The sequence below is a fragment of the Psammomys obesus genome, unplaced genomic scaffold, assembly GCF_907164565.1.
Source record: "Psammomys obesus unplaced genomic scaffold, mPsaObe1.curated_primary_1811, whole genome shotgun sequence".
NCBI classification, from domain to species: Eukaryota; Metazoa; Chordata; class Mammalia; order Rodentia; family Muridae; genus Psammomys; species Psammomys obesus.
The window spans coordinates 12,163,761-12,189,380 of NW_026586550.1; the positions used below are offsets into that span (position 1 = coordinate 12,163,761).

Consider the following 25,620-nt stretch of genomic DNA (forward strand, 5'->3'; position numbering starts at 1 on the left):
ATGTTGTAGTTCAATGGGTGTGTGCATGCATGCACACAGATGTTGTACTTGTATGAGCGTGCATGCATGCGCACAGATGTTGTAGTTCAATGGGTGTGTGCATGCACACAGATGTTGTACTTGTATGAGCGTGCATGCATGCACACAGATGTTGTAGTTGTGTGTGCATATGCACAGGTAGGCAAGAGGACATCGTCAGTATTGATGAGCAGTGTTCCTCAGGTGCCACCAACCTTCTCAAACTTTGAAAGTCGATTTTCTCAAGGCTAGCACACATGGGCACTGCTTCTTAAAAAAGCTTTCCATAGTCTGAATTTTGAATCTTTCACTCTATGCATGACCCTAGAGATTCATTTTTCTAAGCCAGTGCCATCTGATTGTAAGCTTTACTTCCTTGTTCTTTTTGAGTCAAGCTTATTGCTCAATATAAACTGGAGGCCCAACACGAAACATGTTTCTTTCTCCAGGATGGACATGTGGATCCTGGGATGCTGAAGAGATGGTGTGGTGGTTGGAATAGAAATGGCCCCCAAAGACTCAAGTGTTTGAATGCTTGGCGCATAGGGATTGGCCTCATTGGGAGGTGTGGCCTTGTTAGAGGAAGTGTGGGGGAAGGCTTTGAAATCTTATATGCTCAAACTACACTCACTGTGGTACACAGTCTCCTTTAGGTGCCTGGGGATCAGGATGTAGAGATCTCAGCACCATGTCTGCCTATAGGCCACCATGCTTCTTGCTATGATGATAATGGACTAAACCTCTGAAACTGTAAGCCAGCCCCAATTAAATGTTTTCTTTCCTAAGAGCTGCAGTGTCTCTTCATGGTGTCTCTTCACAGCAGTAGAGACCCTAACTAAGACAGGCGGTCACTGCCGCACTCACGTTTGGCTTTCTACTTCTCTCTTCCAGGAGAGACTGAGAGGTGCACGTACATCAAGTACCACTACTCCTCAGCAACCATCCCCAGGAACCTCACCTTCAACATCACCAAGACCATTCGCCAGGATGAGTGGCATGCCCTGCGTAAGTGCCGCCGTGCCTCTTTGCTGTGACCGGGCTGTGATGGTGTCACTTGGGGGGCTTTGAGGGGCTGTCTATAACTTCTGAGATCTGTGGGTGGTGTCAGAACGCTGGCATAGCTCTACTATCTATGAGGACCCGCTTCTATGGATCAGAACCGTCTGAGTTGGTTCTGACTGCACTGTAGATGTGTGAAGTTTGTTTTAAATCTTAAAAGACAAGCCAACCACACAAAACTCAAACCACTATCAGTTAGTCATCTTAATTTATTCTTCCGGTAGCCATCTGAAATTTCACTGCCCTGATGGGATCTGCTCTGGGGACTGAACTATAGCACATCTCCAAGTTGCTTGAAATACTATTGTGGCAACCTGCTAGTCCCTTGCGCTGTTGTTTGTAAAGGGTGAGGCATGCTCAGGGGTTCAGGCTGTCTCTAGGGGACCCACGCCCAGGTGGAGGTCATTAAGCAGGAGGGTCTGGTTCTGCTTACACACTTCCGTGTGCCTTCAGATGACAGCAGCTGGCTCTAGTGTGATCACTCAGCAAAGAGCACACTAGCTCTGCCCATCAGTTTGGGAATTTCTAGTCTGGGGATCTTTAGAGACAATCATTAGGATGAGAGAGTGACTTAATGAGCAAACAGAGTTGGTTAGCTATTTTTACACTTCTCTATGGGAATTACTGCCAGTCTGTGGCAAAAGAGCTCTAACTCACCGCTCGCTCCCTTCTTCATGTTGACCTGTTGATCCCGTGAGGAAGCATGGGGCATAGCTATTGGGTTTGCCAGGTGTTCTCCCAACATCTTTTCACCCAACGTTTGGATCAGTTTATCATTGCATAAACATGAGCATTTTTTAAATCACATCCTGTTAGGCTCCCTAAGCGGATGACCGCTGTGGAAGGCAGTTTGGGCTAGAGCACTCTTGTCTTCATTGTTATCTTCTTGCCTGGTTATCAACGCAGGTGTAGAGCCCACCACCTGTGGTTCACTTTAGCTTGACTTTAGGCAGCCACAGCTCGTGTTGGGGAATGACGAGGTGAAAGAGAGGAAGGAAAAATAAAACAGAACCTTCTCTGGTTTCAGGAGGGAAAACCCTAAAAATTCATATCCAGATGATGTGATGGCCCCTCTGTGCTCCTGGTCTGCGGTGGCAGGGCAGGTGCCAGAGGATGGCTTTGAACACCATACTGTTGCCACTTTAAAGGCAATAAGTAGCATGTGGGGACTGAGAGCTAATGCTCAGAGTGTTCCCATGTGCTAGCCATTGAGCTAAGTACATCATATACATGTTTAATTTTAATGTGAGGTTGGCCTTAGAGACTCTAGTAATCAGGGTTATTAATTTCTTTTGGATGGTAGGCATGGAAGACTCCAAATACAGAAATATATGGTGATTATTTCTGATTTCTCACACTACACTGTTCTAGTATAGTCACTTAAAGGAACGTTAAGGTGCATAAGTCTTGTTGATTAACCACACAAGTGTAACAGATTCTGGGATTCATAATAAGGATTCAGATTCTAAGAGGGAAAATGTTACTGACATTTTCAATAGAAATGAACTCAGTCTGAATTTCCCTAGTTTCCCTACATACCAGGCAGGCACTGGATATCAAGGCCATGGCTCTTTTAAGGAGCTGGAGTCTGGGGGTGGAGAAGGTGGGGTTGGAGAGAGATAGTCACAAAGCAAATAATTACAAGGCAATGTGATAATTACAGCATAGTAGAATTGCTTCAAGCAATTAAAATAGTTTGTGGGTATTTTTTTTTTTTCCGCCAGAAGGAGAATGATTTCAGTGTAAATTGCAGACACTTTAAGGGAGGCCTGGTGAACCTTATTGGCTCTGGCCATGGAAGATGTCTGGAGTTGCAAGAGATTTTCTGCTGTGCCATCCTTGGAAATATGCCGCGTGGCATCAGCCAAGATAGAGCGCTCTGCGGGGGTCCTCTTTGAGCTCTGTGTGTCTCCAGGGTGCTCATTCTCCAACTGTAGTGCTGTTGGCCTTTGAAAAATCTAGCATGCAGCTCCTGTAGCCAAGCAGTGTGCCGACTTCTATTTTTAACGGATCAAAGCCATTTGGACGATTGATACACGCAAGGTCTCTAGCCCATGGTGGTGGGTGAAGTCGATTCTCCCCTTTGGTGATGGATTCATTTGCCTCTTTCATGAAGTCGCCTAATGGGCTATTAAGCTGGCAGAGAGCATTTGCTGTGTCTGACATCTATGACAGCTATTTTAAGCCCGAGGGCAAGTGAGCATCTGTCACAATTGAAGTTGGTCCTAAGTATAACTGGCAGTGCTGGCCTGATGGGGGAAGCATGGTCTGTGTTCATGTTAATTTTCAGGGGTCAGATTTTGATGACATGAGGTGGAAAATAGGCACAAAAACTTCTTTTGAAATACAGCGATAATGGAAGAAATTAAACATTAGAAAATTCGTGTGAAACAACCCCACCTCCAACCTGATTTCTTGGGCTGGGTATGTAGCTTGGTGATAGAGTACTTTATCCAACATATGCAAGCCCTAGGATTTATCTCTATAACAGAACTAATAAAACCCACATCAAGTTTTTAATAGCATGTGTGCTAGTAATCTAAAGGGGACAAAATAAGTTCATCTGGTTATCATATTATGATTTCTCTGTAATACCGTATATTTTATAAATTTTGTCAGATAATTTTTTTCATCGAGGATTTTGGGGGTGATGGTGTGATTGTAACTTGTTTGTTATGAAATAACTTACAACAAACACTTGAACTTTGGTTCCCTTTGTTTGTGTGTTCCTAAGTTTGTGTGTGGCCTGATCATTGACCCCTGTTAAAAAAAATAAGGCAGTTTGGCTTAAAGCTATGTTATATCTTTTGAAAAGTTAAACTGGCCAATGGGAAGCTTAACTGTGGGGCTCTAAACTCTTCCACCTCATGGTTGTATGAACAGCAGCTGAAAGGATAAAATGACCCATAGGGCACTATGCTTCCAGATCCAAGTGTGTAACATGCTTACCCCATGTGTTAAAGGCCTTTAAGGGCATGTTTGCACGTGCACAAGTGTGGGGGTCAGAGGAGTGCTCTTCGAGTCTCGGTGCTCTGGGTGAATTGTGGCAAGGCTCTGACCTTGGCTTGATGACCAGGGTTAGTGAGGTCTCATGGGCGTGTTTTTCTTTTTCTTATGGGGGGTGGTGGTGGTGGTGGTGGTGGTAGCAGAACTCCTTCTGGAGCTGGAATCTAAGTCCTTGGTCCACTCAACCCTGGCTGTCCTTCGCTGTTGTTGACTTGCTTTAGTCCCAGCTCAGGTGGGGGCAGAGATGAGACAGCTGCCTCCGTGGACTGTTGGTGCGCTGTTCTTCTCAGTTAGAGCTACTGTCATTTCCAGGGCTGGCGCAGGACAGGACACGATCCCACTGGCTAGCAAGAAGTGGATGATGAACTAGCAAACGGCATGCTTTGGATCAGTTTTCTGGTTTAATGCTCTGCACATGACAGAATCTGATTACCAGTGGCCAGGGCAAACTGGCTGGCACTGCTGTAGCATTTCAATGGCTTATCTCCATCCTCTTACTAGAATATACCTCCGTGGCTTTTCACAACCCGAAATTCAGTCTGAGGGGGCAGCTCTTGTTTAGTGAATTCTGGGTCCTCAATTAGCCCTGCCCATATTCCTGGAAGCTATCCCAAATGTCCCTACCTTTGTCATTCCTCTTACTGTGTCCTCTGACCTGTCTGCAAGCCAGCACACTTACTCAGGGGATAGCAAAGACAGATACAGGGGTGGTGTCTCTGAGGGACCTGAAATAGGGACAGAGCAGCTGGGGTGGGCTGGCAGAGCCACCATGACAGAAGCTGCCTGAAGATGCTGGGCAGACACTTGGCAGATGATATGAGGAGGCTGGCCCTCCTGGTCCTGACTTTCTGATCTTCCTGGCGGGCACTCAGGCAGCTGTGCCCGAGGTCCACAGTGAGAGCCTCAGCCAGGGTGCCTGTAGGCTCACAGTTTTGCCATTCTGCTTGGTGTGCACATCTAAGACAGAGGTTTCAGCTCATAGCTGGTTGCCCCTGGCAGTGAAGATCAGGGAGCTGGGACTTCACTCCTGAAATCAGATCTTCTTCATTATCTTTTGAGAGGCTGAGAGCCAAGGAAACTAGATTTTTTATTCTTCCTGAAGCCTCATCCTGTCAGAACTGAGGGTTTAACTAATTAGATTGGATGGTCACATTGCACAGTTTCATCTGGCTGGGAGGAAACCAGGAAAGGAGGGGAGGGGAAAAGGGGAGGGAAGTAAGTAGGAAGGGAGGGAAGCCTTTCCTGACTTTCTGGCCTCAGGCCACAACCGCACCCAACAGGTTCACACACACTGGCCTTGAAGCTATGCTCCAGGGACACAGAAAACGACACAAGTCCCAGACAGGCTTCTGCTTACCTCTAGTGTGGGAGTCCTGCATCCTTCGCCTGTGTTGCAGCCACCTTGTCAGTGTGATAGAGAACATTTGTGCTACATAATGATCCATGCTGCAGCTAGGTGTGGAGAATGCAGAGAAAGTCCAACCTGTTTCAAGAAGGAGAAGAGAGAGGAGGAAGGAGGGAAGGGCGGGGGCGGACAGAGATGGAGACATAGGCTATGCCTAGGAGACAAGGCTTTGTAATCAACTGTTGCATAGTTAATTCCCGGGAATTAAAACATCCATCCTGGAAAGAGGAGAGAAGCTCATGCAACTTATCAGGCTTAGAGAGCTCAGGCTCTTGCAAGATTTTCCGGGTTTATATAAGCAGCACCAGTTATGGCAGGAAAGAGCCGCTCCCATCATCAGAGTTGCCTGCCAGCTCTGCAGGGAGGGAACTCCAGGGATGCAGTTTTGTGAGTTGTCAGCTATGCTGGGGTGGACTTATCAGTGATGCAGCCATCTTTGAGTCACCTATGCAACCCCAAGTAGCTCCTCATCTATGCTGCTATAAGTAGCACCTCAAGTGATCTCATGGGCACACTCAGGTAGACTTGGATGGAACTGTTTCTTTGCTTTGCTTTGTTGTCAGTTCCCTGTCAGTTCCACTACAAACAGCAAGACCGTGTGGAAACCGCTGCTTAGAGCTGTCATGTTCACAACAGACAGCAAACGGCTACTTAGTCCCTCAAAGCTCTTATAGGTCAGCTCAGTCTTGGGGGACCAGCCCTGCCTAGGCTCATATGTGGGGAAAATGCCCTGACAGTGCTGTTCTTCCGTGCAGGCCATACCTGATCCACCTCACCTGGCCTCTCCTGTACTCACCATTTGCTCTTTCTGGAATCAGAGGACCTGTTTTCAATCTTAGTCTGCCTACAGTAGCCCCCAGTCTTGCAGCACAGGTAGTTCATTGTCTCTCTCTGTGGTATTGACCTTATGGCCTCAGACTTAGTTCTTTGCCCAGTGGCACCTGACTTTGCCATTGGACCAGATAGCTCAAGCCAGTCTGTTTATCTGTAAACAGCTGTTCTCCATACTTCGCTGTATTTGGACTTACCTCAGAGCAGTCTGGATTCCTGGTCCATTCTTCCTCAGCCATCCCTAGATTGTAAGATAGGTGCTGTGGACCCAAGGGGCTTGGGATGGAACCACCAATGGTTAGGATACACTAACCACCTACCCCTTTGTTCATGTGGGCTGTAGTGTTATGCTGTTTCCTTGAGGAATCTAGTCGGTCAGTCTGTTGCTGTGGCTCCTTTTAGACAAAGTAACCAGGCCTAGGAGCAAGGAACTACCTAGAGAGCCATCTTAGCCTCAATGAGCCTCAGAATCTTGGCCTTAACTTTGTCCCATCTAGGGACAAAGTTTTTCCCCATTTCTGTTTTTGGCTTATGTTATGTAAAACAGACTAATGAGGTAAACATCCCAGACATTAGAATCTTAGATCCCCTGCAGTGTCAGCCATTTTCCTGCTTCTGCTTCTGCTTCCGTGCCCAGCCAGTGCTAAGCTCTCACTGTGTGCAATCTGTTGTGAGCCGTCTCTTGCTCACAAGAGTGACAACCAGAGGGGCCTTTAGGAGCAAGAAACCATCTCTGGACTTGGGAAAGCTTGGTAGCACAAAAATCCAACCAACAGAACCTTGCTGTATGTTGCCTGGTAACGAAAAGTCCTAGCTTTTTGCAAACCATTGTATGTCTCTGCCCTGGCTCCTGCAGGGAACGCTGTAAACCTTTGGGGACATCCAAACAGCCTGCAGCCCAGAGGCTGCCCTGAGCATGTTCTCCCGACACTCCTGTGGTGTTATTACTGCAGCAAGCCAGGCAGAGAGCACAAACCCTCTTCATAGGACATTGTACGTAGACCCCTCCTTTCCGCAGAAACTCAAGCAGGGACAGTACTCTGCACAGCTCTCCTGCCTGCCCAGATGCACTTCTCCTTTATTCTGCTCTCTCAGGATTTTGCCATAAAGCAGGTCCCCTAATTTGGTGAACCGTTTGGCCATCCCTGGACAGCATTTTCTAAATTTCCTTTGTTAGGATCTTACCCAAAGAGATGACGGGGAGGAGACTGCAGTAGTGCGGAGGTACCTTGAATTCGTTAACACACACACGAATGCTGATTCAAAAGTCAATGAGGAAAGTGAGTGGGCGAGAGGGAGAGTTTGTTTTAGAGGGGTAGAGGACAGAGGTCTGGAGTAGGAGTGGAGAGGAGTATGTACAGCCTTCTGTGTTAGAGACACCCGTGTGCCAAAAGACATCTGAGATCTGTTGTGTTGGTTTAACTGCAGCCTTCAAGCCACAATTCGTCTGAATGTGCAGGTCCAATTTTGTGCTGAGAATTAGTCAGAAGTCTGGCCTGGAGGCATTCTCGCAGCTTCTGCAGATTGGAAGTTGTTTTCTGCTGGCTGAGTAGACTGCGCTGTATGCCACCAGGGGGAAATGGGCACAGCCCACTGGCCTCTTTCATCCATTTGTTCATCTACTCATTCAATATCTATGGAGTGCTTTCGCTGTGAAAACTCCCATGTTTGGTGCTGGAGGGGACATTAAAAGGTATTCTGCTTCCCAAATTGGATGATATATTTCTAGGTGCTGTTCAGGCAAGGGACCAAACTGCTTGTTGTTTGGCGTTTATTGACTGCAAAGAGCACGCAGGACAATGTTGCCAATTTATATATATCATGGGTCCCAACTTCCATAGTTGAGTCAGCAAGGATTCATTGTGAGGAAAATAAAAAGAAAATTTTAACACAGGACTACCAGATCACAGAGGCATGGCATGGTATTTTATAGCAGGAAAACGTGGGGACTGTGTTGGATCTGATTGTCCTGCCCCTCTTTCAGGAGCTGTCTAAGCTCTAGCTGCTGACAAGGAAGCTCAATATTTTAGGTCAGTCTACCCAAAAGGTAAGTCAATCAGAGCTCAGCATCCAGCATTGGTTGATGATACAATGATGAGATGGTCCTTGGTGGTGGCTGAGTGTGTTAGCATCATTGTACTGAGCATTTGTTGACACTACAGTGATGAGGTGGTTCTTGGTGCTGGATGATTGTGACAACACCAAGGACAGCTCAGAAATGGAATGCTGAATCTAGGCACAAATGTCTTCTGGCATCAAGGCCAGAGCAGAGAGTATGGAATCACAGGTGTGCCTCTGGGTTTAGGGACACCATAATTCAATTTCTAGGGAGGAGGCCTAGCCAAATGGAATAAAGTCCTAATTTTCCAAGAAATCTGAAGTATTAGAGAGGGAAAAATATGCAACAAAGAGTAGTGCCTAAGAGAAAACTGGGGTATACACGGTAAAATGCCATACCTGTAACAAATGTAAGGCCATTTTAGTTAGAATCACAGCTCCAGCTGCAGCTAGGTTTGGTGATGGGATTAGGAAAAGGGGTTCTGAATATGGGTGGGATTGCAGAGAGGTATCTGAGAGATGCTAAGGCATAAAAAGTAGAATGTTCTAAACCGTGGAGTCAAAGTCTTACCATTAGTGCCGAGTCTATAACTCAAAAGTGGGTATCATCTGCGTATAGAAATGAGAATTTCTAGGTCTCGGACCAGATACTGAATTGGAAGGTCCAGGGATGGGTCCCGGAATCCTGTGTGATCCTGTAACATATTCAAGTGGGAGCTCTTTTGGACCAGTGGGCATGCTGTGGGCTGCTGTGTCAGAAGTGTCTCAGGGCAGAAGAGCAAGGGTCCTTTGTGAGGGCTGGGAGATGGAGGCTGCTTTAGTGTGTCCTCTTCATGTCGGTTTGTAAGTTTGAAGATTTAGCTCCTATCCTTCCCATTTTGTGCTTTGACTAAAACAGCATGGGTGGGTTGAAGTGAATTTCCTTTTCTGCATTGTGTGTTTAAATATGTGGCCTCAAATCTCTGTCTTGGATCTACAAAGTACTAAATTACTCAAAAGCAGGCTTCATCCTGGGACACTGGGTCGAGTTTGGGCTCTGCTACCTCTTCAGACACTTTACCCCAGGCAAACAGTTCCACGTTTTTTGAACCCAGTGCATGTCATTTGAAAAACCAAGAGAGTAATTCCTGCCTTGAGATTTATTATAAGGCTTGAATGAGATAACATGATTCATGAAATATCTCTTGGTAACTGCACAAAGTTTGATGCCCACCAACATTAGATGCTTTAATGTTGGAACAAAGGAGGTATCCTAGGCACTGAGGTCCCTGTAGGACCCAGACGTTTCACTGATTATAGACTTTTCTGTTCTGCTCAAGGCACCTGTGAATGGGCTTAGCTTGCGTGAGGCTCTGTGAGTTGTCTGCTGGGTGTTTGCTGTCTACAGGTGTGTACACTGGCAGCTCATATCAGGTGTGTATGGCGTAGGAGTGGGTAATGGCTGAAAGTGTTATTTTGTGACAGTGGCATATTGTGAAGAGTGTTTCAGAAGCAGAAAATCTTGAGTGTTTGAGATCCTCAGTGGGATAGCAGCAGCCCTTAATTTATCAGTTGTATCCAATAAGAATGCTGTTTAGACAACAGCACGTTCTGAGAGATTTATGTACTCAGTGTCTAAAAGGCAACATTTTTAAGCTCTGAAGACAAACACAAAGCAAGTGCATTTGCAGTGAAATTGCCCTGGCTCTTCAGGAAGCTTTCTTTTTCCTGCTGTAGCCCAGCCCTGCCTCCTAAGAGGAGGTAGCCTCTCAAAGGTGCTGTGAAAAACTGAAAGCTTGTTGCAGAGGAGGACCCTGTGTTAATGTTGGCTGCAGGAAGCATGCAGGTGCGTAGGTTGGGCAGAGTGGGGAAAGAATGTTTTTTATTTGCAGCCTCTCCCCAGGTGGTCCAGAAGGCTCCTTTCGGCTGTGGGTGTGGATTCCGCATATGTGTCTTGCTTCTTAAGAAGGAAGGACCAAACTGCAGTGATTGATGGCTTGCCTCTGAGCTACAGATGATCTTGGGAGCTGCCTCCATCCTGCTTCATGTGTGCCACTGTTTTTTCTCTTCTTTTCCTTGCAGTAAATTCTAGTTTTAACTTGGAGGTCATAGTGAGCCAAGAGGCCTACATGGTCCCAGTCATTGTGGCTTCCCTGAAGTAGTTGATCATGGAAATATGGCCTAGAGGTGTTGAGAGGGGGAATGCAGTCTTAATCTTATCTGGCTTGCCTCTCTCTCCTTGCATGTATGTCTCAGGTCACCCTGTGGGATGTTACTATAGAATACAAGGAGACATTCTTAGATGCCTTTAAACTCAATATTCCTGTTATCACTATCTGAAGGGAATTCCTGCTGTGATAAGTATCTGCCCTGCCCAACACAACAGACACAAACCACATATGGTTAGTGAGTACCTGAAATATAGTGAGTAGCTGAAATATGACACAACAGTAGCAGGGAGACTCATTGGAAAGAATGGGAAGAGGCGGGGCTGGGAGACAGGGTAGTGGGCGTGGGTACATGTATGAAAATAGCCAAGATGTATTATATACTGGTATACAATTGTCAAAGAATTAGCAAGAAACTGACTTTTAAATTTTATTTGATTTGATTTAAAGTGAAATAGTCACAGATGGCCAGTGGCCAGTGTATTAAACACAGCCATTCCAAATGAGAAATCCTTCTATTTCTTATATGGATGCTACTTCCAAGTTCTCACTTGACCATGCACATGTTAAAAGCTCACCTTTATAGGTTCCTTAGGCTCCCTGGCTCTCTTCACATCCATTAGATCCCGGGTTTGCAGTCTACCCTTGGATTCCAGCACCCACAACTCCAGGATTCTCTGAGCCATTACTGTTCTTTTCTGCTGATCTTGGCTCCATGAAGGCAAAGAGAAGAAAAAGGAAGGAGGGAGGGAAGGAAGGAAGGTCTCACCATCTGCCCGTGTGTGATCTAGTTCGGGCTGACACAGGAAAGCTCTCTGGGAAGTAGCTGCAGAGGGGAGAAGAGGCAGCATTTTGCAGGAAAAGGAATCTAGGCTGGGATGCATGGACAATGGCCCCCTTGGAAAGCACTAGCCTCGGGGTGGCCCTGCACACAGTCTCTTGCTTCAGGCTGAAAAGGTTGGGCCTCCACCCTCCTACATCGGTCATTTCTTAGATAGGGACTAATGAAGTGGGATGATGGGAGCATATGGCATAGTCCCTAAACAGGCCAGTACTGGAGGCTGATATGATCCTCCCAGAGCCTAGGTAACAGGTCCTGTGCTGAAGTAGGCCTGCCCTGTGTTCCAGTATCCACTGTGTAAGCATCCTCTGAAGTAATCTTTTGAGTTTTCTTGGAAGGTAACTGAGATGGAGGAGATAAGAAGTTCCCAAAGCTCCAGGGAGAGATGTACTTGGACACTGAATCTATTCTGCTCACCCACCCCCGGGAGCACCCACATCTCACTGCACAGACCCTCTCGCCTCCTTTCTCCCCTCCATCTTCACCCCTTCCCCACCATGCGGGTTCCTCCAAGCCACTGCCTAATGTAAATGAAGCAATAAGCAAGCAGGCTGCACACCCTCCATCTAAGAGCTGGAGCACTCAAAAGGAATGAAAGAAAGCTATTTATTTTCCATTTTTCTGTTTTTCTTTTTCATTTAATTACTGGTATCACAACAGGATTTTTTTTTTCTATTGCTTTTCATTGCAAATGTGTAGTATTTCATCTACATTCTGAGTTAAAGATGCTTCTGTGGGCTGCCCTGAAAACCCAATCATCATTTATAATAGACAGGACTTCTTTGGAAATGGGTTCTGAATTCTAACTAAGTGACTCACAAATGAGGTTTTTAGAATAGAAAGCTGGAGCGTTTGCATTTTTCTACTTTCTAGGCAGTTTTGCCTCTGAATGAACTTGCCATCCTCACTCTGTCTACACCTGTCATTCTTAGGTAGGATCCCCCTTCCCCCAAGCCCCACATGTCCATGGTGAAACCTGAGTCCCCAGTCCCTGTTCTCAGTCTATAAGAGACTGTGTGTGTGTGTGTGTGTGTGTGTGTGTGTGTGTACTTCTAAAGCTGAAAGGCTGCTAAGCACCGGTGTGGAAGTGATACATTTGACTGACATCATCAACATCTCTATTCCATCCATCACCCAACACACTGCCTCACTCCCAGCACTCTCAGAGCCTGCCTGGTTACCATGGAAACAAGGAACAGCAATTGTACACAAGTTACCTCCTCCTCAAAGCTCAGGGGCATGTTCTCTGAGGAGAATGGGTAGAGGGGAAGGGAAAGGTCCCTTTAGGCAGTTGTCAGTGAGTGTGGAAGTAGTGCAATACTGACGCCAGCCGCTCCTGAGTGCCCCTTTCCCTCACCCAGCCAGTGTAGTTCCCTCAACCCACCATCATGGCCTGGTCAGAGTGTCACATGACAACCGCCACCCTCCTAGCCTAGCTTCTCCTTTCTTGGAAGTTAAAATTATTCCACATTGGAAGGAGTAGGGATGTCTGGCCTGTGGTTAAGGGTTGAAACCCAGCTACACGTTTAGCATAGCTAAGAAATGTACCATTTAATAAAAAAAAAATCACTAGCCCCACTCTGTTATCTCATGAAATGGGGACAGAGAAGTTGGCATCTTAAGTGTTTATAAGTCCCAGTTAGAGCTTTGTAATAAGGAACTATCTTTGGTGGTTCTCGGGATAACCTCGCATGTCTGGTCTTTGTTGAAGTTAAGGTTTTTGTTTTTGTTTTTTCTCTGCCAGCTCTAGCTCCCAAATAATGAGATAGAGAACTGTTACATTTATTAATAAGCTCCAAGCACCATAAGTGGGCAGATATCGCTATATTCTAACCCACCTAGGCTAGCCTGGCTGCTTCCCATGCTGCTTGCCATCTAGTCTAGCCCTGGCCGCTCCTGCTCCGTGTTTGTCCTCAGGGACAAACATGTGACTCCTCCTGGCCCAGTGCTCCTCACGGACTGCTGACCTTCTCTCCCCCCTCTGTCTTTTCCCAGACTAGGAATAGAAGTCCCACCTACTGTCTCTTCTGCTCAGTCATAGGCTCTTAAGCTTCTTTAATGACCAATCAGAGATACTTGGGGAGTAATTTTTACACAACATTGATAGAGTCCTCAATAGCAGTGGCAATACCAGAATATGTTGGCAATTAGCTCACTGGCAGTTCAGCAGTTAACAAGCCAACGTATAGAGATACACCTTCATACATGTGAGTGAAGATCACCTCTACAGGTCTTGATCGCTGGTGATGACTGCAGGTGTGTGGTCTAGACAGCATTGGATGTAGAAGTGGGAGTGAGCAGTGGGCCTAGAGTCTCGGAGGATGAAAGAACAGGGCTACAAAATGAAGATGGTGAAGGCCAGTGGCAGAGGATGACAATCAAAACGCCACCACAGAGCCCAGAGAAGACAAGATAACAGGTCAGAGCAGTGGCATTTGAAATAGGCCCAAATACAGCAATCATCTTTTCAAATAAGATGTACTGTGTTTCTGCCATTCACCAGGAACTCTTCTAGGCTTTGGATGCAAGAGACCACAATCCCTGCATACACGGAGCCTTCAGTCTTGGATGATAACAATAATCAACTACTGAACACTTAGCACAGATGTGCCAGGGACACTGTTAAGTCTTTCATGTGCATTATGTCATAGAAACACCAACTGCTAAGAGGCACAGGCTATCTCTGACAGGTGAGGAAATTGAGGCTAACAGAGGCTAAAGAACTCATTGAGTATGAATGTGTGAATGGTATGACTTTATGATATCTTAGTTCAGGGTGGATGGAAGAGACAGAGCCTGGACTCTGTGAGAATCCATCAGTGGTCTTCTCAGATAATGTTTCTACATAGACCTTTAGCAGTGATTTGTGACACTCACAGAATGAGGAGGTGGGGCCACTTTAAGTAATGTGAGAAGAGCTACAATTTTTAGACTCACAGACAAGGTGCATACAAGCTCCTGTGCTGTTTTGTACCTTCCCAGCAGGGGTGCCCTTTCTGATTCTCACATCTGAGAGCCATATGTATCAGTAATGCCTAGAGGCAAGGAATACTGGAAGCTTCTAGAACACAAGCTGTTCTTGAAGTATAGGAACTAATTAGATATTTTTGTTGAGCTGATATTTTCTTTCTCATATCCAGAAATAATAATCTTACATTCAAAAGTTAATTAAACCCAGGTGTTTGATATGTTTTTGTCCCCTCTAAAAACTTATGTTGATATTTGATTGACATTATGCTAATGTTGGGAAGATAGGGCTGTTAAAAGATAATAGATCATAATCTAAGGAAGGGTTTTGCCTTGCTTTTAGGACTGGATTAGTTATCACAAGGGTGGGTTGCTAGCTGTGTGTGGTGGTGCACACCTGTAATCCCTGTACTTTGGAAGCTGAGGCAGAAGGATCATGAGGTCCAGGTCAGCTTGGGCCACATAGTGAGACCTACCTCATAGGCCCTTTCCAAATAAAAAAGTGTGGGTTGTCCCAAAGTAAGGATGACCCTTGATTCTTGCCTCGTTTGTATAACCACTTTGACTATTATGAGGCCCTCACTGATACCATGATCTTAAACTAGAATCATAGGCTCAGCAAATAATTTTTCTTTATAAATTACTCTGTATCAGGCATTCTATGATAGCAACAGAAAATGGACTAAGAAATGCATGAAGCATGTAATTTTTGGTCTACAAGTCTCAAGGCTGACCTTTAAAAAAATCCTGTTGTTAAGCAAGTCCACTTATATAATAGCCATTAACTCATAAAATTAGTTTTCATATGTGTTTTATTCATATAAATGTAGATACACCAAGACCAAATCCTTGTTGTTGTTTTTTTTTTCTTTTCTAGTCAACTGAAAACTATTAAGTTGATGAAAAGTTAACTGAAGCACAATTCATAAGTTCTCTAGCTGTGTATGAACTCAGATTTAAGGAACTTTTCTTCTCTTGTTAAAGTATGATTCTTATCTAGGAGTCACAAGAGGGAAAGTCAATGAGTGGCTATCACTTACTCCCAGAAGAAGGGTGCTTCTGTCTGCTGTCTTCCTGGGTTGGAGCTATGAATAATTGAGGTTGAGCTTTATAAAAATTGCATGGCAAAGGACTGGTGAAGGAATGGCTGGTATCTTCCATATCAGCTGACGGAACCTCCGGTGTTAGTTCTTAACAGCCTCCACAGGCTTCTGGGAATATGAATCTCCCTCAGCTTGGGATGACCAGTGGGTGGGCAAGGAAAGGGAGGTGCAACTAGCTCTCTTCTGGATGTGTGGTTTTCCTCAGCATCGACGGAGCCTTCAGGAAGTGCATGGATGGAACACTGTCTCCACATTCATTACTGATCAGCTTAGTCGTTATTGTTGGCCTCATAATTAAGTATTTATAGGTTGCTGAGTGAAAGGCAATTGTTGAACAGATGGGGCACCCTTTTCAGAAGCCTCCCAAGATTATCTAATTCATCTTTTTCTCTGGGATGGAGTCTCCTGAGAAATATTCTCTAAGCATGAGCTAATCGGTTACAAGTGCTACTGTTTTGTTTTTTTTTGTTTGTTTGTTTGTTTTGTTTTTTGTTTTTTTTTGGGGGGGGATGGTGAGGTGAGGGAGGAGAACTTGATTGCACTTTAAGGATTTGTGAATGTATTTTGAAAGATGCTATCTTTCTTTTGAAACCTTTTCCCCTCAAGGTTATGTGTATAAAGTATATATAGTTTCTGGCTAGGATTCAACTTGGGGGCCAAAAATGGGTAGATATATGTGAAGCAAATAGGCTTGAAATCCTATAGACCAAGGCTGTATTAACTGAACAAGTGTCAAGGAACTTGAAATGCAAGAGTAAATCCAGTTAATTTTGGGAAGAAGGAGGGCATTTGAGACAGATGCCATCCTTAAATGCTACTCTAGACAGCAAGCATTCGCCATCATCTGACTCCTTTGCATCTCTGGGTTGAGTCCTTCCCTGCAAACTTTTACCCCAGCCACAGGTCCACTGAGTAGGGAGAGAGAGCCTCCTCCTCTTCTTTGTTATTCTTACTCTGTTATTATTACTTTCTTCCTCTATCATCTTGTTTATCCCGATTACCAATTAAGATATGATTATTACAGAAAAATCTGATGGAAATATATAAAAGAAGAGGAAAAGGAGTCACCCAACTTGTCACTATCAATAAATGAATAACTGATATGGAGTAAATCCTTTGCATTTCTTTCTATAGTACAAATAATATTTTATTATGATTTTGTATCCCACATCTTATTTATAATTCTAAGAAAAATTGTATGATTGATAAACATTTCCCCTTGTCATTAAGGCTCTTCATAAACATAATTTTAATGGCTTCACAATATTCTATCATATGGAAACACATAACTGATTTAGCCTTCCTATAAAGGTCAGTGTTTTTATTAGCTACTTCTGAGTGACTGTAATGTTATAGTGATAATTTTTATGAATAAATGGTTACATTTCTGATAATTTGTTTAGAATTTAATGCTGAGAATAAGAACTATTGGATCAAAATACAGAGACTCATGTTAGGCTCATTAATTTTTTTTTAGAATTTATTGTATGCATGTGAGTGTTTTGCCTGCGTGCGCGTGTGCACCAAGTGTGTGCTTTATGTCCACAAGGTCAGAAAAGGGTGTGGATCCCCCAGAACCGGAGTTATGCCTGGCTGTCAGCCGCCATGTGGGTGCTGGGAATGGAACCTGGGCTTTCTGCAAGAGCAAGTGCTCTTAACCACTAAAAGATGTCTCCAACCCTACTTTTTTTATTTTTGAGAGATGATACCAAATGGCTTTTTAGAGTGGTTGAGTCAGTTTATAGTCTTATCTGGCTTATCTGCATTGAAAATCCCCTTTCTACCCCCCAGATCTATACTTGTTAATTTGATGAAGAATAGCTGCTCAGGTTTGAAATTTTCATGCCTGTATTATGACAAGAGTTGAATTTGAGGCATTACATTTTGTTAGCATTTCTCCTCAGTCTTGTTGACATCTCTGAGTAAGTCGGTCGCACTTAGTCACTCACCTTAAGCTTCTTTGCTATTATTTGGGTCTGCTGACCTGGGGCCCCATTTCAGAGCTCATGGAAGGAATAACAGGACTGCCAAGGAACCTAGAAACTAATCTACATTTTGCAATTTGTGCAAAAATGTAATTAAATTCATTCTCCAGAGGTAATCCATTAATGTAATCAACGATTGCAGTTACTCAGAACATAACCTTAAGAAAAATTGCAGATGCCTCATAAAAATAAACACTTGCTTAGTAAAGTAATTCCACACTCAGTGCCAGCTATTTCTGTATTTTCATTTGCTATTTGACATGGTGTCTCCTCTGTAACATTCTTATTCAGGGATGGTGCAAGGCCTGCTTCTTGGATGGTGGGAGGTCTCTTTAAGATATCTCCTCTCATGGTGGAGAGCCGCTGAGCTGATGCCTGGTAGCATTCAAGGAGTGTCATGGCTCTTATTCCGGACAGTTCTCCTGTGGCTGTCTGGCAGGTGCTTCACATAATTAACTAGAGAATCTAGTAAGCATTGCTCTGTCCATACACCTCACCTCTTTGTGTGTGTGTGTGCGTGTGTGTGCGTGTGTGTGTGCGCGTGCGCACCCTGAGCATCAACACCTGAGGTTGTCTTCTGTCCTCTACACGTGTTGTAGCATGTACACGCTCACATTTACATACATATCATACACATACGTGCATACATTTTACACATTCTTTTTACAAAAGGTTTGCTCTCACGGTGTGGTGTTCATGGATCTCCAGCCATTCTGCCTGTGGCAGCAGCCAGGCTCATGACTCAGTAGGGGTCTGCTGCCCTGTTACAATGGTCTCTTGGGGTCCACCAGCCCTGAGCAAAGGACTAGTAATGAAAGCATCATAGCTCTGCTGGGGAGGCCTGAGGTCACTGACTGGGCACTGCTCAGAGCTGCCTTCCATAACAGCCAGAGGCACTAGATGATGTCAGCTCCAGAAGCTGGAAAACTCTTCTGTAATTTGGAGCAGATGGAAGAACATATTGATTCAGACATAACCCTGAAGGAGCCTGTCCATGCTGAAATGGGATTCTAGTCTTCCATCCTCTTTTCTCTCAGGTGAGTTACAGACACCGCTTGTGTATGTGCTGCATGCACACTTTCTGTTTGCATTGTGGTGGTTATATTTGGCTTTGCTTTCCTACCCTAAGAAAGGCGCATGGTATCTGGCACACAGTAGGTACAGGGACTTGTGAAAACTCCAGATTCGTGATCTGCCAGTCTAAATGACTGACTCAAAATCCATTGTTTGTCTAATTAGTTTTCACTAATCAGTTCATCCCTCAATACTCTTACACACGTGTGTCACACAGTCTGATTACACTTGCCATCCTCCCCATCCTTAGGCGCTTCCTCCCACCGAGCCCCCTTTCTTCTAACAAGTCCCTCCCCCACGAGTACATATTCTTGTTCTTTTTTTCTTCCTGTTTTGCTTCTGTCTATGACCCACTGAGTTAAGCAGTACTCACCCCTCACCTCTGCCCCCTACCCCCGCCACACAAGCACAGGTGTGAGACATTCACTGAAGTTTGGATGGGTAACTCACCAGAGTCTACACCACTAAAAATAATGACTCCTTTTTCTCCCAGAAGTAAGTTAAGGCCTTAAGTAGGGCGAGTGGGATGGTTCTCGATGCTAAGGTTGACAACCTGAATTCACTCCCTAGGACCCATGTGGTAGGAGGAAAGTGCTAGTTCCTAAAAGCTGTACTCTGACCTCCATTGATGTGTCATGGCACCCCCAAGTACATGAGTGAAAAAACAAATTTTTTTTGTTGCTGTTGTTGTTGTTTTTGTTTTAAAGCAACACAGTAAGTAAGCAGGCCCAGTAATTTGTACTTAACAGGTTTTGGAAACTCTGTGTGCTAGCTAAAGTTGGATAGGTCCCAACCCATGGAAGGGATGTTGACATCCTTCGGGGTAGTGGTACTTTGCTGTGCTCCTAAAGGTTGCCTGGCCAGCTGTCACTGAGAGAAGGTCTATAGTTATATTTTAAGGCCATGATAGGAATTATTGGGCATAAAATATAAATAACATGCAACACCTGTCCTCTGTTGCTTAAGATCTAAAAGTATGCATGCTTATACACAAATCACTTCAATAAAGGACATTCTAGAGCAAACCCAGGCCAAAGATGGACAGAAAGAGAGATAATTTTACTAGATTTGGACAATCCAGATCCAGTGAGAATGTTTTTTTTTTTTTTTTTTTTTGGAGGGGGGTCAGATTCAGATTGTCGGGGGGCCCTTGAAGAATGGATATTGATTGCCAGGTCTATGTGGGAAATAATGACTTCCTAAACTGAACAAGAGCTTGAGCAAAGCCCTGGGGGAAAGAAGACTGGAGGTCTGAACTGGAGGTAGGTGTCTCATGAGACTGGAGTAGAGGGGAGAGGAGGCTTTATCATGGGAGAAGAGGTCAAAACAGGATTGAAATTTAGATACATCAGGATTTTGTTTGTCCTCATTTGCTAGCAGAATTAAACCATGTCACTTCCTCTGATCTAGAATTGGGCCCAGGGCTTTGACCACCACATTTCCTCATACTTGGTTAATCAAACCCTATTCCTATGTGACTCTCCAGACCCAGTTCTCCCCCACATAGTTCTGTGCCAATACAGTGTATTGTGTGGCTGCTTTGATGCAAGAAAGGACTAACCAAGAAGGAGAGTGTTTGCCCAGTTCTGAATTATCTGTGCAGACAATGAAGGGTGAGGAATCCAAGCCAGTGGGTGACACAAAAGGCATTTCTATTTGGCTTCAAAACACATGATGTGATTGCTGGCAGCAGGAGCAGCAGATTTAACTTCCTAATTAGGCAAATATTCAAATGAGCTGGCACTCTCTGAACACATGCCACCCAACACCAACGCTGTGTAAAAAGAAACCCAATGATCAATTTTTATTATTTCTCATTACTGACATTAATACCAGTTAGAACACTCAGGGTTAGCATTAAGAAATTCCCATACAGTGGCTTCTGTGGCAAATGAGTTTCTATCTTCACATGTTTTTCATTGGCTTTTCATTAAGCCTGTGACAACTGCCAACTGCTAAGATATGTCAGTCATCGAATAAAGACTTTTATTAATTGCAGTTAGGGAAATATTATTATAGTAGTAATGGGAATTGCTATTAGTAATGGCTTTTTGGTTGTTGTAGAGTATTTGTTCAAAGTATGGTTTTCTTTTTTTAAGATTAAAAAATTGAACATTATTTTTATATTTGTATTTTGAACCTACTCACCCCCATCTCCCAGCTCCTCCCATAATTATCCTCTCCAGCCTTCCCTTTCTTTCCACTCAACTTGGAGACAACTTTTTCTGTTACCTTTCCTCACGGAGTCCAGTCTGTGTTTCCCAGCTTGTGTTGGGAGTAGGGCCTTCCCTGGCACGTGGCCACATAATCAAATGAAACAGACTCTCTGTCTCCCAGCAAATCAAATGCCAACACTTTAAAATTGTGTGTGTGTAAGTGTCATGTGTATTTGCACACATGTGCAAGAGTCCATGGAGGCCAAAGGCATTGGATCCCCCTGGAGTTGGGGCTAGAGCTGGATTTCCAGGCAGTTGTGAGCCTCCTGACTTGGGTGCTTAGAGCAGAACGCAGGTTCTCGCAGAAGCACTGTACACTCGTACTATTGAGCCATCTCTCCAGTCTCTCAGGCCATAATTTCTGCAGTTGCATGGTAGTGAATATGACAGCCTAGCAAAAGGTGTTCATGGTTTCAATTCTGTCTTGAACTTTAGTTTCCAGTAAAGAACTGTCAGATGTAAATTATAGCTTGCATTCTACACCCGTATGTTGGCAGAAGAGAATTTATAACCATCAATAAAAGCATTCATCTTTAACTTATTAATTTAATAATGGAATTTTATGGCTAGAAGTGACATTTGAGATCATCTAATCTAACTTTATCAATTTTTCTGATGAGGCCCAGAGGACATTAGAAACTTCAAGGGAAAAAGCTAAATGTGTTTCTACGGGGCACCAGCTAGCTATGGATTAAAAAGAGTACATTTGTTATAAAAACAGCAACCCCGCAAAAGCTTTCTGCAGTTAATTACAAACAGTGGATTATCTACATATGTTTTAGTCATCATACTTCAGGGGCATACATGATGGACTGAGTCCTAGGAAGTTTTAAGGTACTCCATAGGCCTTATGGTACAGAGCGTATGTGGCTCTGGCTTTACAGAGCTTTTCAGCTCTCTCAGGTATCAGATACCTGTCTGCCGGTGTTGGGTCAGTCTTATGTGTGCAATATTCCTTAAATGTATCTACTCTATATTTATTTTCCTAATGAGAACAAACACAGGAATGCAAAAGGATTTCATTTCTTCTATCTATAACGACCACCATCAAGAGATGTGAGTTAAAAAAAAAAAAACCAACCAACCAACCAACCAACCAACCAACCAAACAACAAAACAAACAAACAGCCCAGAGCTGCTGTGATGTTTCTTGATTCCAACCTGTAAATTTTTCTGAGAGGCAGTCCTATCAAATGGCTCCCAGGAGCTCGATTTATGTGAATGCTGGGAGATAAGGGCAGAGAGAGTCCAGGATCCAGAGAAAGTTGCTGTTAAGTAGGAGAAGTAAAATGGTTTCCCAGCATCATTTACCAAACCACTCCCCAGTTAAAGATATTGCAGAGGTTTGGTGAAGAGAAAGGGAAAGTTGGGAATGAGAGAGAAAGCAGATCTTTTTCCCTCTCCCCCTTCCTCCCTCCCTCCCTCTCTCTCTCTGCATGTATGTGCATGTACTGTGGGCTCCCAACCTTTGAGAAGGTCTCCAGAAGCTCTGGGTGCTATATGCCCCTTATTTCTGCTTACAGGACACAAAAACATATAGCTCACGGGAGCTGTTGACAGGAGGCTTATCAGGACACATGCAGGACACCACAGTTTTGGAAGTAGATGGCAGCAGAGCTAAGCCAACTTCCTGTAGCCACCATCCTCCTCAAAATATATCTGGTCGCTTAAGAGAATTGTCTGTATTCCCTTTTAAGAGTGATTCAAATTAAGGGAATATGGAAGGATCTAGGATGCAAAGAAAGAAGCTGATTAGAAATTCTTTAAGAGGGCTGGAGAGATGGCTCATAGGTTAAGAGCACTGGCTGTTCTTCCGAAGGTTCTGAGTTCAATTCCCAGCAACCACATGGTGGCTCATAACCATCTATAGTGAGATCTGGTGTCCTCTTCTGGCATGCGGGCATACATACGGACAGAACATTGTATGCATAATAAATAAATAAATCTTAAGAAAACAAAAGAAATTCTTTAAGAATGAGAAGTCAGTTGAGGAACTATTAAACACTATTAAACAAGTATTTGATAGGGGAAGACTTTCTAAGATTAGGACAAGGGACAAGAGTGATAAGACTGTATGTTTATAAATGAAAAATTGTGCATAACAAAAATTTGGAGCTGAAGAGATGACTCCAGTGGTTCAAATCGCTCACTGCTTTTGCAGAGAATGCAGGTTTGGTTTCCAGGACCCACATGGGTGCCTCACAACCATCTGTAACACCAGTTCCATGAAACCCAACATGTATATACATGTGCATACATGCCTACAGGTAAAACACTTATACACATAAAGTAAAATAAATTAATAAAAAATGTAGGATGCTTATGAAAAACTAAATAGCAAAGAAACTGGCAAAAACTTATGACAAATAAGATAGACAAAAAGTTAACTTTCTGGATATGATAAGAGGGTGCTTGGGTTTAGTTAAGTCTTTTCTTAACTTGGCTATATTTGGAATCACCTAGGAGCCACACCTTAGGTGTGTGTCTTCATCTTTGAGGGAGTTTCCACAGAGTTTTAACTGAGAAGGGAAGACTCTCCCTGAGCAGGGGAAAGCATCATCCATGACCCTGGGGTTCAGAGTGAATAAAAAGGGTGAAACCAGCTGAGTGGCAGCTTTCATCTCTCTCTTCTTCCTGGCTGGGGATGTAATATGACCAGCCACTTAATGCTCCCGCCTGGCTCTTCCTGCCACGATGGATGGTACCTTCAACCTGAAAACCAAAATAAGCCCTCTGTTCCTTAAGGTATTGTCAGGTATTCCATCACAGCAATGGGAGAATTAATTAATATAGCATGCAAATTGACATAAAACCTGATGTATACATGCCTAAAGGATGTGAGCATGTTGCAAGGAGAAGTTGGCATTTCCAACAGCCAAGAAAAGGGTTATATGCCTAGAGAGTTGATGCAAAAATTGATACATATATTAAGAGTAGATCTTCACCCCAACAAAATTTCACTCATTGTGGTGTATTGGTATAACATTATTTGAAATCAGTTTGGCCATGTTTGTTAAGTATTAGAATGTTCCTACCTTTTCAGTAAGTAATTTCATTTAAAGGCCTATATGATAAAGAGATAATCTGAAACACACAAAGATTTATGTTCAAGTCTTTCACCATAAAATTGAAAAAATAATTTAAATGCGGAAAAAGTAAGGCAGTGGCTTAACAAATTATTGTTCTTTTATAAGTATACTGTAACTTGTAACCATTAAATATGACATTTGTGCATATTGTAGACAGGAATCGCCTGTCTACAATATATTATATAGAGATTCAACAAATCTCTATATAATGAGATTTGTTGAAAATAACAGAATATACACAGATTATCCTTTCTAACTGGGATATTATGAGTAACTGCGCACACAGAAAACATGGGAAAGAGCTTACGAGGGCTGGGAAGATGACTCAGGGTGTAAAACTGTTGCCACATAGCATTGACGTAAGTTTAGATTCCCAGAGCCCACTTCAAGCCCAACGATAAAACACTGTCTGGGACCCTGGCATGCCATTACAGGGAGAAGGGGATGTGGGACAGGAGAATGACTAGAAACTTACCGGTCAGCTAGCCTGGTGTTTGCAGAGGTGAACAAGAGAGAACTTGTCTCAAATAATATGAAAGGTGAGGTCTGGCAGCTGAGGTAGTCCTCTGACCTCCTGCATGTATCCCTTGATACACATGTGCCCAATGTACATTCACATACATATACATGCATCTCTCTCTCACACACACACATGCACACACACACACTCATAAGAGGGGGGATAAAAACTGCAAGGAAAAAAACTTTAAACAGCAGCTATGTCTAGGTGGTATGATTATGAGTGGGTTTATTATTACTATAATAAATTTTTTCAATGTATAGGTGCTTGGCATACATGTATGCCTGTGTACCAAATATGTTCCGGGTGCCCCTGACAGCCAGAAGGTGGTATTGGAATCCTTGGAACTGGTTACAGGTGTTTGTGAGCCACTACATGGGTACTGGGAATAGAACTTGGGTCCTCTGGAAAAGTAGCTCATGCTCTTGACTCTGGAGCCATCTATCCAATCCCATGAGTAGCTTTAAAAAAAAGAGTTTAATCTTACTATTTCCCAGTTCTTTAATAGTATTCCCTGCATTCTGCCCAAAGTTTGGCCATAAGTCTCAACATCTGCTTTGATAGTCTGCAGGACAGAGGCTTTCAGAGGCCCTCTGTGGGAGGCTCCTAACTTGTTTCCTGTTTTCTTCTTCTGATGTCCATCCTCTTTGCCTTTCAGGACGGGGATTGAGCATTTTTAGCCAGAGTTCTCCCTCTAGATTAGTTTCTTTAGGTGTACAGATTTTAGTAGGTTTATCTTATATTACATGTCTATATGAGTGAGTATATACCCTGTGTGTCTTTCTGCTTCTGGGATAGCTCATTCAGGATGGGTCCACAAATAGAGCAACAGAACCAAAAAATTGAACACAGGGGTCTTTCCTGAGACTCATACTCCAACCAAGTACCATGCATGGCGATAACTTAGAACTCCTGCACAGATGTAGCCCATGGCAGTTCAGTGTCCAAGTGGGTTCCATAGTAATGGAAACAGAGACTGCTTCTGACACAAACTGATTGGCCTGCTCTTTGATCACCTACCCCTGAGGGGGGAGCAGTCTTACCAGGCCACAGAGGAAGACAATGCAGCCACTCCTGATGAGACCTAACAGACTAGGATAAGAAGGAAGAAAAAGAAACCCTCCCCTACCAGTGGACATGGGGAGGGGCATGCATGGAGAAAGGGGAGGAAGGGAAGGATTGGGAGGGGAGGAGGGAGGGAACTAGAAGGGGGATACAAAGTAAATAAAGTGTAATTAAAAAATAAAATAAAAATAAAAAAAAGTTTAAAAAATATTCATCCTGTGTGTATGGTTTGTTAA

General features: G+C 43.8%; 1 protein-coding gene across 1 annotated transcript in view; it reads left to right on the plus strand.

The window, feature by feature from the left end:
* The window catches only part of Tmem178b (transmembrane protein 178B), a 369,185-nt gene that overhangs the window by 129,398 nt on the left and 214,167 nt on the right, over positions 1–25,620 (plus strand). Inside the window, exon 2 of the mRNA XM_055602030.1 lies at positions 910–1,023. Coding sequence (XP_055458005.1) covers positions 910–1,023 — 114 coding nt within the window. The remainder of the gene's footprint in view (positions 1–909; positions 1,024–25,620) is intronic.